The sequence below is a fragment of the Elephas maximus genome, chromosome 16 (assembly GCF_024166365.1).
Source record: "Elephas maximus indicus isolate mEleMax1 chromosome 16, mEleMax1 primary haplotype, whole genome shotgun sequence".
NCBI classification, from domain to species: domain Eukaryota; kingdom Metazoa; phylum Chordata; class Mammalia; order Proboscidea; family Elephantidae; genus Elephas; species Elephas maximus.
The window spans coordinates 43,118,405-43,133,196 of NC_064834.1; the positions used below are offsets into that span (position 1 = coordinate 43,118,405).

At 37.2% G+C, this 14,792-nt stretch overlaps 1 protein-coding gene across 2 annotated transcripts in view; it reads left to right on the forward strand.

The window, feature by feature from the left end:
* The window catches only part of TNKS2 (tankyrase 2), a 61,287-nt gene that overhangs the window by 18,691 nt on the left and 27,804 nt on the right, over nucleotides 1–14,792 (forward strand). For both annotated transcript variants that reach the window (XM_049855713.1, XM_049855712.1), the window contains exons 7-12: nucleotides 663–729; nucleotides 2,916–3,102; nucleotides 4,589–4,710; nucleotides 9,226–9,317; nucleotides 9,405–9,483; nucleotides 12,172–12,343. In XM_049855713.1, the coding sequence (XP_049711670.1) occupies nucleotides 663–729; nucleotides 2,916–3,102; nucleotides 4,589–4,710; nucleotides 9,226–9,317; nucleotides 9,405–9,483; nucleotides 12,172–12,343 (719 nt within the window). The remainder of the gene's footprint in view (nucleotides 1–662; nucleotides 730–2,915; nucleotides 3,103–4,588; nucleotides 4,711–9,225; nucleotides 9,318–9,404; nucleotides 9,484–12,171; nucleotides 12,344–14,792) is intronic.

The window sequence follows — 14,792 nt, forward strand, 5'->3', positions numbered from 1 at the left end:
AGGTTTCAGTTTATTAAGGAATATAGCAATTTACCTTACAGGAGCCCAAAAAGTTTCAAAGAAGAACCAGTGTTTGAGCTCTGAGTTTGGAAAAAATAATGTGGTAGTAAGCCAGGCCAAAGGAGGGAAGGAAGTCTCTCCTGCACCCGGGTAGCAGTATGTATAGAGGCATTCAGGAAATTGCAAGTGGTTTGGCATATCATTATTGAAGGGTGAGGTTAGAGAGGGACAGATTATTGTGTGCCATGCTGAGAAGTTGGAATGGTCTCTTGAAAGCATGGAAGAACCACTGAAGAATTTTGAAACAGGAAGTAACCACATGAGATTTACCCTTTAGAAAACTGGCTACGGCTTGGGGGATAAATTGGAATGGAGGCTGTTTCGCTAGTACAGGGGAAAAATAACATAGGCCTAACTAAAGCAGTGGCAGTAGCACTGGAAAAAAAAAAAGGAGATGGTTTGAGAGAGATTTGGGAGTTAGAATATTAGCACTTAGCATTCAGTTGGATGTTATTAAATTTCATATGTTTTTATTAGAAAGTTACATAAACTATTTGCTATTTCAGTTTAAGTGTAAATGTGAATTAAATAGGCTTTGTTGATGTTATTGTTGTGTGTCTAGGGAATCTGAAATAGCAGACTTTTTTCCCCTTATATTCCAGTGATCTAGTGCCATTACACAATGCCTGTTCTTATGGTCATTATGAAGTAACTGAACTTCTGGTCAAGGTAAGTTCTCTTATACCTTTCTAATAGTTATTTTCTATAATAACACAAAATTATTTGAAATATACCTATATTTTTCTGTGTTTTTTGTGCTTAGTTGGTATAGAAAGAGTATTTATAATTTTTATAAAAATGTAGATAATTGATAGGTCAGCATCTGACTGCTTTAAGACTTTTGAGATACCATACAATTTTAAATATAAAGTAGCACTGCCATTTTGGGTATAGCAGATAAAGTGGTTTTGTAATTTGTGGCTAAATGTGAAGTTTCAAAATTCTTGAAAATTAATAGCAACAACCAATTTTTAGTGAATCATGAATTATTATTTTACCATCAGTTACATTTGCAAGACTTGTCCAGTTATACTGTGAGTTGGAGCTGGCTCAGTTGGCAAGCTTCACTTCTTTAAATATGCTGGATAGCTATTGTTTCACAGATAGGTCCCCAGGGCAGGCAAGAAAATTCTTATTTTGACACCTGTTAGGTGAGAATAAAGATAAATATTCCGTTTGAGAGTGGATCCTGTTACCCATACCCTTCCATTCTGTCTTCCAGTCTCTACCTATGTATTTGCCCAGGTGCTTCCCACATTCTTGAGACTTCTCTTACCAAGCACATACTCAGCCCCTTCAATACTTGTCCTCACTCTCTTATCTGTCATGGGAAGGGAAAGAGGAACTTGTTTCTGATGCCTGTATGCTTCTTTTTGATCATGTATCACTACAGAATGCATTTTCCCAAGGAAACAATTTTGTAAATAACAAGTAGACACTCTGAGTAGCCCATAAAAATAAAATAAGCCTCTTTAAATTTATTATGTGGCCACAATGTGATACATTTGTAGCAGTTAACACCTGTGCTGATTATAAAACCACATCTTGAATTCAACAGAACATTTGGAATATTCTTAAAGATGAGAGTGAAAAGTACAGGTTGCACTGGGATTTACGGACAACTGAACGATGTGTTCTTAAGACCTGGCATTTAACTGAAGAATGAGAGACAGAAGTCATGTAGAGAGAGGAGGTTAGCTGAGGTGAAGGCACAGGCAGTTACCAAAGCATTCAAATTGAGGAGAGTCAGGAGAAAGCAAGTAGAGGCAGTAGATCTGGGCAATACTGAATCATTTGGCAGCCCTTGCTAAAAAGTCTGTCTACCAGAAGCTGGCATTTAATAGCAAATGTTCAGTGATTGCTTTTCATGACCAGGGCACTATGCTAGTTATGGAGGGCGCTCAGATATGGTCCCTGGCCAAGGTGTTCAAATAAGGTATGGCACTAATAGGCACAAGAATAACAAGAAATTCTCTTAACTTTCTTCTTCCTCATAGTCTCTAAGTGCAAGGGAACAAGTAGATTTCTCTAGATAGGGGACAAAATCTGCCAAGTAAATTTCTAGTTAAACAACTGTACAGAAAACATTGATCAGTGTTTCTTTATCAGCTTAAAAGAGAGTATTGGAACTTCTAATGGATGCTACAGGGTCTCTTTGCCTTTATTATCTTGGTGCACATTTTTATGATTGACTTGATAAACAATTAGAAGGGATGGTTCTAAAAAATGCAGATTAATGGGAAACTGGGAGGGATAACCAATATTCAAATTGATAGAATCAAACTAATGATAATACAGTAATATGACTGAACACCAGAAATGTTGTATGTACAAAAGAAGCTACACACAACAGGTACATACTGTATTATATTCCATTTGTAGGAAATTCAAGAACAAATAAATCTAATATATAGTGTGAAAAGTTAGAATCAGGGTAGGAATTGTCTATAAAAGGAACATGAGGGTACTTTCTGGGGTAATAAAATGTCATATATCTTAATTTGGGTGATGGTATCACTTGTCAAAACTCATCAAACTATACACTTAAGAACTGTGCATTTTAGCATATGTAAGTTGTGTTTCAGTAAAAGAAAAGCTGCAAGTTAAATCCAAAGCTTTATTCTAAAGCTTTTGTTCTTAACAATAAGAGTTAAATAGGCCTTTGTAGTCAGGCCTAGCAACCACCTACTGTTTTTCCATGAAGGAAAAATCTATGTCTTTCTGAACTAATTGGCTTAGAAAGTGAACTTTGGGAACATAATCTGTTTAAGCTTGTGTGATATTAAATTACACAGTAGTAATAATTTTAAATTCTTGGTAAAATCGAATGATAAATACGTGCTTTCTCCCCACAGCACGGTGCCTGTGTAAATGCAATGGATTTGTGGCAGTTCACTCCACTCCATGAGGCGGCTTCTAAGAACAGGGTTGAAGTATGCTCTCTTCTCTTAAGTTATGGTGCAGATCCAACACTGCTGAATTGTCACAATAAAAGTGCTATAGATTTGGCTCCCACACCACAGTTAAAAGAAAGATTAGCGTGTGAGTATGAAATGATGAATGTTCAGCCGGGATCTTATACCAGTAAACTAAAAATTTTTTCTTTCGTATTTGTTTTTAGAAATGTTTCAATTATAGAATATTTTCCTTAACCATGAGTGATTCAGACTAACATTTTATAATTTGGGAGTTTCTGCTTATTCACAGTTCTCTTAAGATGCTATAAAGAGAAAATATATTTGTTTTTTTCCCCCAAATCAAGCTATGTACTTAATACATGTATTGATCTTATTATAAATGGTATGCTTTTGAAATGAAAGCATTTGTGTTTTATGCCTCTTTTTGAAATGACTTTCTAGTTAATGTGCCATCAAAATAAAATGTTATTTGTATGATTGCTATCTTGTGAACATAGTCCCCGGATCTTAACATCTGATGTTCTTTACTTTAATGTGCCATCAAAATAAAATGTTATTTGTATGATTGCTATCTTGTGAACATAGTCCCCGGATCTTAACATCTGATGTTCTGTACTTCAGCAAAGGTCTGTGATTTTCCGTGTATAACTGAAATAAATGTAGTGAGAAATAGCCCTCTAGTTCAGATGTAGTATTATCACACATAAATTAAGAAACTTCTGTTAGATTTGTATTATTCTAAAATAATGAAGGATAATTAATGGCTTCACAATAAAAGAGAGGAACCTTGAGATATTATTTTCTTTTATTTGTCAGCAGGTGACTGTTGTTGGAGATATCCAACTTGTCTCATCCTCAGTTCTCTGAGAAGTGTGAGCAAAACCGTCTGCTCCTGTCATGATGTTATTGTAGGGGTCATGATCACTTTTATTTCATTTCTTTACTGAGAAGCATCCTGTGCTTTGGAAAGTTCTCAGAACTCTCTGGACTGGGATTGTATCACAGTACTCCAGATACCTCCAGGCCAGTTATGGCTTACAGCAGACTTTGAGTCTGCCATAGGCTAAATCTATGTATAGATAATCCCCAGTTTACAATGGGGTCCCGTTGCAACAACTCTGTCATAAGTCGGTTCTGATATAAGTCCAGTATTTCATTTTTTTTTTTAGTTTTCATTATTATTGCCTTTTATCATAAGTATCTTTATAAATCTGATCTTTATTTGTCTTTGGGGGATGAAAACATTGCACGTAAGCTTACAGACATGGCTACATCAGCAGATTACTGGCTGCAACGCTTATGTAGTATATATTACTAACAATAAGTTGTACCCTGAAAAAAAAAGGGCAGTTGTGAGTGAAGTTTGTCATAAATATGTCGTAAGTCGGGCACTGTCTGTATACACTTGGGAATCTATTGAGTCATAACTGAGGAAAAGTGGAATACCACCGGTTGTGTTTTCAGGGTATACATTTGGAGAATATCTTTAGATCTTCCTGTTGTGGTAGATTATTTTGAAAATTTCAAGGAAAATGGTAGTGTTGTATACCAAGTAAACCCCATCAATTTAGTAATTCTCATGCAGATTTAAATATTTTTTCTTCCTCTAGATGAATACAAAGGCCACTCATTGCTGCAGGCTGCACGAGAAGCTGATGTTACACGGATTAAAAAACATCTTTCTCTGGAAATGGTGAATTTCAAGCATCCTCAAACGCATGAAACAGCATTGGTAATGTTTCAGATTTAAGTTTTTGAAATACGTAACGAAAACCATGCTAAACTTATCACAACGTCCTACTTCTTATGATACAGAAGCATAATGTACTGCTTGTATTAATAGCATTATTTTAAAAATTTTTGCTTTTTAAAAATGTTAATAGCTGCACATATATAAAGAAAAAATTTCAAACAGTACAGAAAAATAGTTTACCCCCCTCCCCACAAGGCAATATTGTTATTCAGGCATCTTTCTAGAAAAAATTTTATTCATATATTGGCATATATTACGTGTAACTTTCTTATCACAGATGGTATATATCATTTACTTTTTTTGTATTATAAAAAGTATAAAGGCTTGTGGTAGAAAATTTGGAACCTACTGAAAATAATAAAAAAAAATAATCCCACCGTCCAGATAAAAACCACCTGGTGTTTGTCCTTCCAGTATTGTATTTATTTTCCTCCCAAAATTAGATCTGAAGTCTGTATATCTGCTGTCTACTGTGTGAATAAAGTATCTGTATCAGTAGAAGCTACTTCACCGATAGAGATGATAATAACTCTGTGAACCTGTAAGAAAGCAGATGAGAGCTGGGGAGTCTAAGGAAAGACAGAAAAGAGTGGGAGCTAGTAGGGATAACTGACGGAGGGTAGGAGAGGGAACAGTGTAATCAGCAAACCAGAAAACCAATCCCATTGCTGTAGTGTTGGTATCAACTCATAGTGACCCTATAGGATAGGGTAGAACTGCCCCATAGGGTTTCCAAGGCTATAATCTTTATGGAAGCGGACTGCTACATCTTTTTCCCGTAGAGTGGCTGGTGGCTTTGAACTGCTGACCTTTTGGTTAGCAGCCAAGCACAACCACTGCGCCACCAGGGCTCTGTTGTAATCAGAAGCTACCTTAAAATTAGAAATTTAGAAGGAAGAGGTAAGTCCTGTTGTATGAATTGTAGAATGTGCTTTGGGTGAGGGAAGATGGCCCGAAGTAAATTAATGTGTTTAGGACCAGCTTTAACTCAGGATAGCCATACTTATCTAATATCTTTTTTATGGTAAATTTTTTTCCTTATGTTGCAGTATAAACTATGTGAAATTTTTATAGAAATCTGTCTATAAAATATTTTGAACTCTTCTGCTATTTGTAGAAATACCCAAGGAAAAAAAAAGAGGTAAAGCTTCAGGCTAATAAGAAATGCTAATGCAAAATTAAAATTATAACAGCATCAGACTTGAGACGGCACTGACATCATGAAAATTTTTCTGGTCTGGAAAGCTAATACTACATGTTATTTCCTCCTAAATCTTCTGCTATTAAACAACTCATATTTGTTATTAACTGTAAAACATAGTAGTAGTTAGATATTGGTAGGTAGTAATGGTGCTAGTTGGGTTTTTTTTAATGGTGCTAGTGAGGTTTCTTCCAGATTTCCAGAGATTACAGGCCCTGTCCAAGGATGGCAGAGGAACAGGGGTGTAATTCGAAAAGGATATGATGCAGAATTTTTGGAAATAAACTTTTTCCATTCTCTGTGGGATCTCGATCGACTTCCTGAGATGATTACCTTTAACAGACCAAAGAAGCTATGTTCACCAATTAGAAATGGTTTTATTGCAGATAAAGGTAGATTGTGGTCATAGCCACATCAGAAAAAGAATCTGAAGTAAAGTCATCGCAATGCTATTGCCACTGACTGCGCCGTTACAGGGGCAAGGTGGATAAAGCCCAGCTTTATCACTGACTGCTTGACAAGGATCAGTGTGAATTCCCACCTGGAGATGGATCCAGGCTTCACCTTCCTACATCTTCAAGATTTTCATTGCCAGCAACTTGTTCCGTTGCACTTCCTCTCTCACCCTAACCACCCAGAGTTAGGCCACACATCCCTGGCCGTACGAGGCCAGGTCATCAGGGCCCAGCCATAGTCTCGGGAGTCTGGACAGCTCCTTACACTTTAGACCACCCAGCCCCTTTCTCGTCCTCTAGTGCCCTGGGGCTAGGTAACAAGCTAGAAGGACTCTGTTTTTCTTCGTTGACTGCCAATGCAGCCTTTCTTTGTCACCCAGCTACTCAAAGCTAGCTTCTCTCGAGTTTAGGCTCTGTCCTTAAAACTGTTTGTACAGCCTTCCTCTGAACTAGCCACCCTGAGCTAAGTCAGAATCCCGTTGCCACTTGTGGATTTGTTTATTCTTTATAACAGCTCACAAAATTCACAGAGACTATCACCTATACTTACAGTTATCCTTTTATTATAACTAGAAGGGATGCAAGTGAAGAGACACACCAGTCAAGGTTTGGGAGAGTTCCCTGCATGGAGCTTCCATTGTCCCCAGGGAGGTATCCCCCTCTGCCATTCATGGAGACTCTCACTAATCCAGGAGGCCCCAAAGAGAGAGCTCCAAGATTCAGGGCCACTTAGTCATTGGAGCCTTAATGAATATTCATGGCTGGGACCTTAATGCATACTTAAGTCATTGGGCCCTCATTGAATATGCATGGATGCATCATGCTTCCCTCCCTTTCTGAAGTTAAGTCTCCAAGTGTGGGGCTTGTGTAATCCCTACTGCCTGGCTGTTTTAGAAAGACAAGGAGCACCCTAATTGCTTGGCCTATTTTCAGAAGGGGGAGCCCTGGTGAAGTGGTGGTTAAGCTCTTGCTCCTAACAGAAAGGTCAGCAGTTCAAACGCCCCAGCCTTTCCACAGGGGAAAGATGTGGCAGTCTGCCTCCATTAAGATTTATAGCCTTTAAAAAAAAAAAAAGATTTACTGCCTAGGAAACCTTATAGGGCAGTTCTGCTTTGTCTTATAAGAGCGCTGTAAGTCAGAATCAACTCGACAGCAGTGGGTTTGGCTTTGGTTTTTTTATTTTCAGAAACCATATGTTGTTGTTAGGTACCCCATATAACAGAGTAGACCTGTCCCATAGGATTTTCATGGCTGTAATCTTTATGGAAGCAGATCATACCAGGTCTTTCTCCTCTGAAGAGGCTGTGGACTCAAACTGCCAACCTTTCAGTTAGCAGTGAAGCACTTAACCATTTGCACCACCAGGGGCTCCTTCAGAAACCAGATACAAAAGGCCAAACTTACTTCTTTGTCCCAGAATCATGAAGATTAAATAAGCTTTATAATTAACAGTATGATCAAATCAGAAAAATTTCATGTGTATTATGTATTTAGGTATATAGAGCAGCTTAGCGTAAAAGTTATCCGGAATTTAATTCCATGATTCTCGAGTTTCAATTTTAACATATTTGTATTGATTTAGGAGACCCTGATGACGTAGTGGTTAAGTGCTATGGCTGCTAACGAAAAGGTTAGCAGTTTGAATCCGCCAGGCACTCCTTGAAAACTCTATGGGGCAGTTCTACCCTGTCCCATAGAGCCGCTAGGAGTCGAATCGACTCAGTGGCAACGGGGTTGTTTTTTGTTTGTTTTATATCAATTTAGGAGCCCTGGTGGCACGGCGGTTAAGAGCTACAGCTGCTAACCAAAAGGTTGGCAATTCAAATCCACTAGCCACTCCTTAGAAGTACTGTGGGGAAGTTCTGCTTTGTCCTGTAGGGTGGCTATGAGTCGAAACCGACTCAATGGCAAGGGGTTTGGGTTTTGGAAACCCTAGTGGTGTAGTGGTTAAGAGCTATGGCCGCTAACCAAAAGGTTGGCAGTTCGAATCCACCAGGTGCTCTCCGGAATCTCTATGGGGCAGTTCTTCTCTGTCCTGTAGGGTCACTATGAGTTGGAATCAACTCGACAGCAACGAGTTTGAGTTTTTGGTTTATATTAATTTAGTCATTTACTCATTCAGACATTTATTGAACACGTATTATGTATGAGTATTGTCTTGAGTGCTTGGGATACAAAGATATGGACAATAAGATACTTAGCAGGTTTAGAACTGACAAATCCCATTTTCTTTCCTCCTCGATCATCATAGACATAGATGCAGCCTCCAACTTCAGAGTGTATCGTTTTCTACCACAGATTTTGCCATGTAGGTAGTCCAGTGTCCTTATTCTGCTGGAGCAGCTGGTTAAGAGAGGTGTAAATACTACTCATTTTATCAGCTGTTACATCAATGCTGTTACTAAGTAAAATCCGGAGCTGTTGAGTCCCCTGTTCTTCTTTGTGTGAAGAAACCCCAACCCTTGAGGTATTGTCTTAACCTTTAAAGAGTAACATATTAAACACCATGGTATTTGGAACCAGTTTTGAAAGGGGTGTTGATCAGATCAACTTAGGTTGTCATCAATAGTGGCTTTTTCAAAGATCTAGGACTACCATAATAGATATAATCAAAGTATTTAATAACAGGTATCATTTGGTAGCTAGGATTTTCAGACCCTGTCAGAATTTGATAGTTGTTGCACATTCTATCCAATCGTAAGTCTTTTCAAGAGCAAAGTTAGGTCAAAAACAAAACAAAAGTTAAATAACCTGCTGATTTTCTTAGTTGGAAACAAAGGTTCTTACTAAAAGTGACATGTATAGTCCTTGATTAATGCTGCAATTTAAATCATTTAGCATTGTGCTGCTGCATCACCATATCCCAAAAGAAAGCAAATATGTGAACTGTTGCTAAGAAAAGGAGCAAACATCAATGAAAAGACTAAAGAGTAAGTATACTTTTAATAAATAAATGTTATTGATATTCTGTTTTCTGGAAAATACATTCATTGTCTGGCTCACTTTTTCTCTTTAAGATTCTTGACTCCTCTGCACGTGGCGTCTGAGAAAGCTCATAATGATGTTGTCGAAGTAGTGGTGAAACACGAAGCAAAGGTATACTTCCTTTTTGGTAATCTTTCAGTAAATCTAATGAGTTATTCTCTATTTAGCAAATGAAATGCCTGACCTCCTGAAACTATTACTTGTTTTAAGTGTTACTTTTTTCCACTCTTGATCTATATTTAAAAATATACTGCAGGTGCTTTTTCTATATCTAATTTTTTGCTAGAAGGCCTATTGATTTACTCAGAAGTACATCATTCCTATATGTCCTTCCTCCACTATTCATTTTAACCACACTCTGCTGGTCAGATTAGCCTGAAGGCCATTTTTTTAACAATACACTGTACAAAATATCTCCAGCTAGAGACATACTGCCTCTGAGCTATTTTCTGGTTTTCGGTATGTATATCCCCTGCTGTTACATAGTTACCATGGTAACTCCTGTTATTTACCCCAGTGTTACTCATTCCACTGTTATTTCTGTGACTAAGCTAAAGTAATAAATTTACCAGAAGTAAATAAATTATTTAAATAATTTGACGAAAAACATTATAGCCCCCCTGTTGAGAAGTCACTCTTCTTCAGTTGGCATTTACACACATAGCATTTTATTCGTAGAATAGTTTCCTCAAGACTAGAAATCATCATTTCTTAGCCAGGAACTCAGTAAAAGATACACATAGTATCTTCAGATGGGAAGAGATGACAATCACCTAATTTAGTAGTTTCCATAGTTTTTGCCACAGATCCTTGCTTTCTTCAAACAAAATCTTTGGTAGAAATTCAGTACATAACAGAAAGAATGAAGCTGTTCTGGATGAAGGGAGAAGAAAGGAATAGAGACCCTTGACCCTTGGGTGGTCTCTGAGGCAGTTCCCTAAATGGGCTTTGTGGGATAGTTTGGTGATCTGTCCTTCCTTAGGTTCTTTCCTTGGGTTTCCACTCAAGGAACCACTTAGAATTCTGCAGTTCCTTTTTGTGTTGCCTCTCAGTGTCCTAATTTCTCTTTGATTTTTGAGAATTCTTCATAATGTATAATCCTGATCTTTCCTACTGTAAATTGTTGAATAAAGTAAAGTTTATTTCTGCTTGACTGCTTGGTATATCTCATTTGTCTGCCTGTTCTGTAACTTTGTTGACTGCATTTCTAATAAATGTGGTGCATTGCTTGAAGAGCATCTGGATGCATATTAAACTTGAGTTGTGAAATCCAGTGAAACCATCTTGACTGGGATGACCCACCATTCGGGTTTGTCCATGACTGAGGAACTTCCAAGAACACGGGGCTGCCAGTACTAAAACCTGGAAAGTCCTGGGCAAACCAGAGGTCGGTCACCCTAATCTTAACAGAAAACGGTACTCAGAGTTTTCAAGTGGATGTATCTCACATTACAGTGAGTTTTGGTATGTGAATAAATAAATTGCCTCGAGCATTTTTAATTTCTCAGGTTCTTTAAGCATGGAGACTAGCTATTGGTAGTCAGTTTTAGGTTAATTGAGAAACTCTTGCTGTATTCCTTTTGAACTATTCTCTAGTCTCGTGAATATGAATTGACCAGTGTCTCAAAACACATCAGTAACTACATGATTAATTTCTCAGTTATGTTTTGAAGAACTGTTTCCCTGGGTGGAATAGAGAAGGATGAGGTGGGAGGAAGTCTTACAGGTGCTTCTTTTTTATTATTATGAAATTTTTGAAAAAGACAACAAAGTTGGAAGAATTTTACAAAGAACTGTATGCCCATCACCTAGATTATGCCACTAAAATTTTAAACTGTATTGTTTTATTGCTTATCTATCAATATATCCATCCATTAATGTATCTTATGACACATTTCAAAGTAATTTGTAGATAATTGTACACATCCCCCAAAATACTTCTGATGCACATCAAATAGAGTTCACTATTTGTTAACAGTTTTTCTTTTGATATAAAATTCACATGCAATGAAATGCACAAATTTGAAGTGTACATTTGCTGAATTTTGACTAATGCATACACCTGAGTATCCAAAACCCCTGTCAAGATACAGAACATTATCTCATGGCAGAGGTAATGCCCCATCAGTTACTCTCCACCCCTAGAGGCAACAACTATTCTGATTGTTTTCAACGTAGGTTTAAGCTTGCCTGTTCTAGACCTTCCTATACACAGACTCATGTATACTCTTGTGTAAAGCTTTCCATTCAGCATAATGTTTGGAGCTTCGGCCATGTATCAATGGTTTGTTTCTTTTTTTGGCTGAGAACTTTTCCCATTGTGTTAATACATGTTTATCTGTACAGATTATATTTTACATAATAAATAAGGCAGAAGATTGAGCCAATAGAAATAAGTGTTTTAATGCTAATTTAGTCTCTGGTTTTGTTACTGATTGTCTGTCTTGGGGTTAGTCTCCACATTTCTGGACCTCAGAGATCTGTAAAAACACATGGATAGTGCAATTAGCATGTCTAGCTCTGTATGTGGTAAATCTATGAATGTTCTAATGCTAAGCAACTGTTACTCAGTATCTCACTTTCAACCCAAAATTGGGTCTTCCTTTTAATGTCAACATTCATGAATTGGGGACTTTATGCTCTAGATTTGAGCAAAAATACTTGCTTTGGCACTGGATGATAATAAGGAATAATTCAGATTTTTACATTAGTAAAATTAGTAGCAAGTATTAAAGACATGGTTGGATGGTTTTAAGTTTTGCATTGTAGGCTAATTTCAACTGTTTCTGCACTGTTAAGGTTAATGCTCTGGATAATCTTGGTCAGACTTCTCTGCACAGAGCTGCACATTGTGGTCATCTGCAGACCTGCCGCCTGCTTCTGAGCTACGGGTGTGATCCTAATATTATATCCCTGCAGGGCTTCACTGCCTTACAGATGGGAAATGAAAATGTACAGCAGCTTCTTCAAGGTATTAAATGCTTTCGTGAGAACATTTTTTAAAATTCACCCTTTCATCTTTTCACAGTTGTTAAATATAGAAGTTGGTAGTAAAAAGAAAAATTTTGAGTTTTTTTAGCTGTTTCTTCTTAACTCATTATATTCAGTGTTCACTTGTTGGGTTATGATTTTTGTTTCAGTAATATTTTCTGTCCAATTTCTCTTGAGTAAACAGCTGGCTTTAAGTTTTTATCAAGAAAATTTTTAAGAGTAAGATATAGTAGTCGATATTTATTTTAAAAAAGGAAAATTTGGAAAGGCAGGGGGTCTCTTAGTAGATAAATGATACCCTAAATACTGGCCCTGCTTCTTCACTCCTCTTTTAGATCCTTTATATAGAAGGCATGTAGAGTTTCTACAAGGTAAGCAATGATTTGATTTTTTAAAACATATTTAACCATTGAATGTTCTCATGTTTGCTGCATTTAAAATATTTAGATCATATATCTACACAATTGGCATAAGCAAACATTTCAGCCTAGAAGTCTGGTCCCATAAGTTTCTTTTTAGTTGTGGTAAATATGTATATTACAAAACTATTGCCATTTCAGCGTTTTTTACATGCACAATTCAGTGATTTTAATTACATTCATCATGTTGTACAATCACCACCACTGTCCATTTCCAAATAGTTCTCATAAAATTTAAAGTGTCCTTGTCTATATCTTGGGAGCCCTGATGGTGCAGTGGTTAAGAACATGGCTGCCCATCAAAAGGTCAGCAGTTCGAATCCACCAGCTGCTCCTTGGAAACCCTATGGGGACAGTTCTCCTCTGTCCTGTAGGGTCGCTATGAGTCGGAATCGACTAGTGGCAATGAGTTTGGTTTGTGTTTTGTCTATATCTCTAACATTTATTAGAATTCGATGGAATAGCTTTGATGTCTCAAAGCTCACATGGGAAGAAATGTAACAGATCAAGCCTTTTGTATCTTTAACAATCGCCCTTGATGATTTTTATGCCTGTGGTCTGGAAGCCACAGTTGGAGAAACACTCATTGAATGGATAAGGGCAGATTGATAGAACCTTCTGGGGTCTGCCAAAATTGAACTAATTATAAGACTGCTTTCAAGATTCCCTTTACCCCCACCCCGCCATACCACACATCCATTTCAGTGTCAGTTTTTGGGGTAGTAACACTAGTCCTATTCAGTTGCCTGGAGTCCCTGGGTAGTGCAGACAGTTAACATGCTTGGTTAACTGAACAGTCAGAGGTTCAGGTCCACCCAGAGGTGCCTCAGAAGGAAGGTCTGACGATCTGCTTCCAAAAATTAACTATCAAAAACCCTGTGGAGCGCTGCTCTGACACACGTTAGAGTCAGCTCAACAGCAACTGGCTGGTTATTCAGTTGCCTAGTTATGGACATTTACAGTCTTTCCAATTTTACACTAACTGCTATTACATATATCTTTACTTACCTCACCTATTAGTTTCTTAGACTAAATTATCAGTGAAATTTCTAGGTCTAAGGGTAGCATATAATTATCAAATTGTCTTCTAGAAAGGTTGTATGTACCATTTCACTCTCCTGTTAATGTTTGAGAGAATCTGTTCCCTCATCAGCAGTAGGTATTATCATTCCTAATATTTTCCTTGGGTGAATGTGCGTATGCTAATTATAGAAGTAATGAGTTCTTTTGTAATGCAAACCATAGAAATATTGTAAGTGCCCCCATTACCTGTTTGGCCACTAGTGAATGAAAAAAAAATGCTATCTTAATTGGCATTTCTTATTGTAAGTTTGAACATACTTTTAACATGTTTTGTTTATTGGCATGCGCGTGCGTGTGTGTGTGTGTGTGTGTACTGCTTATTCATGTCCTCAGCCTATTTGTTGAAGTCTTCTGGGGTATTCGTCTCATAAAAACTCCATATATACTAAATATATGACTTATGTTGCAATAAGATTTTTTTCCATTTTGTTCTTTGCTTTATATCTTTATTTAATGCTGTGTTATGACAGATATTTTGCCAAATCAATTTTATTTTTAGGTTCTGTCTTTGAGCTATTGCTCTAAGAAGCTTTTCTATTCTGAGATATAAAAATATTTGCCTGTATTTTCTTCTAGCACTTTTAAGGTTTAACTTTTTATACTTTAGTATTTAATCCATCTGGAATTAATTTTGTTATAAGGTACAAGGTAGATGTTTTCTTCCTCTTCTGTGAAATCTTAAATGTGCTATAAAATACAGAATTTCAGAGCTTTTCGAATGACTTCAGATATCTTCTAATCCAGCTTCTCTTTTTAAAACTGAAAATCTGAGATCCAGAGCAGTAGCTTGCCTCACGTCGGATAGCTAATTAATGGCAGAACCACTCTTAGATCCCTGGCCATTGTGCCCCTAATGTAACACTTTTCTGCCATTCTACATGGCTTTCGTATAGACAGCGCCACCTATCATCATCATTTTATGTCCCT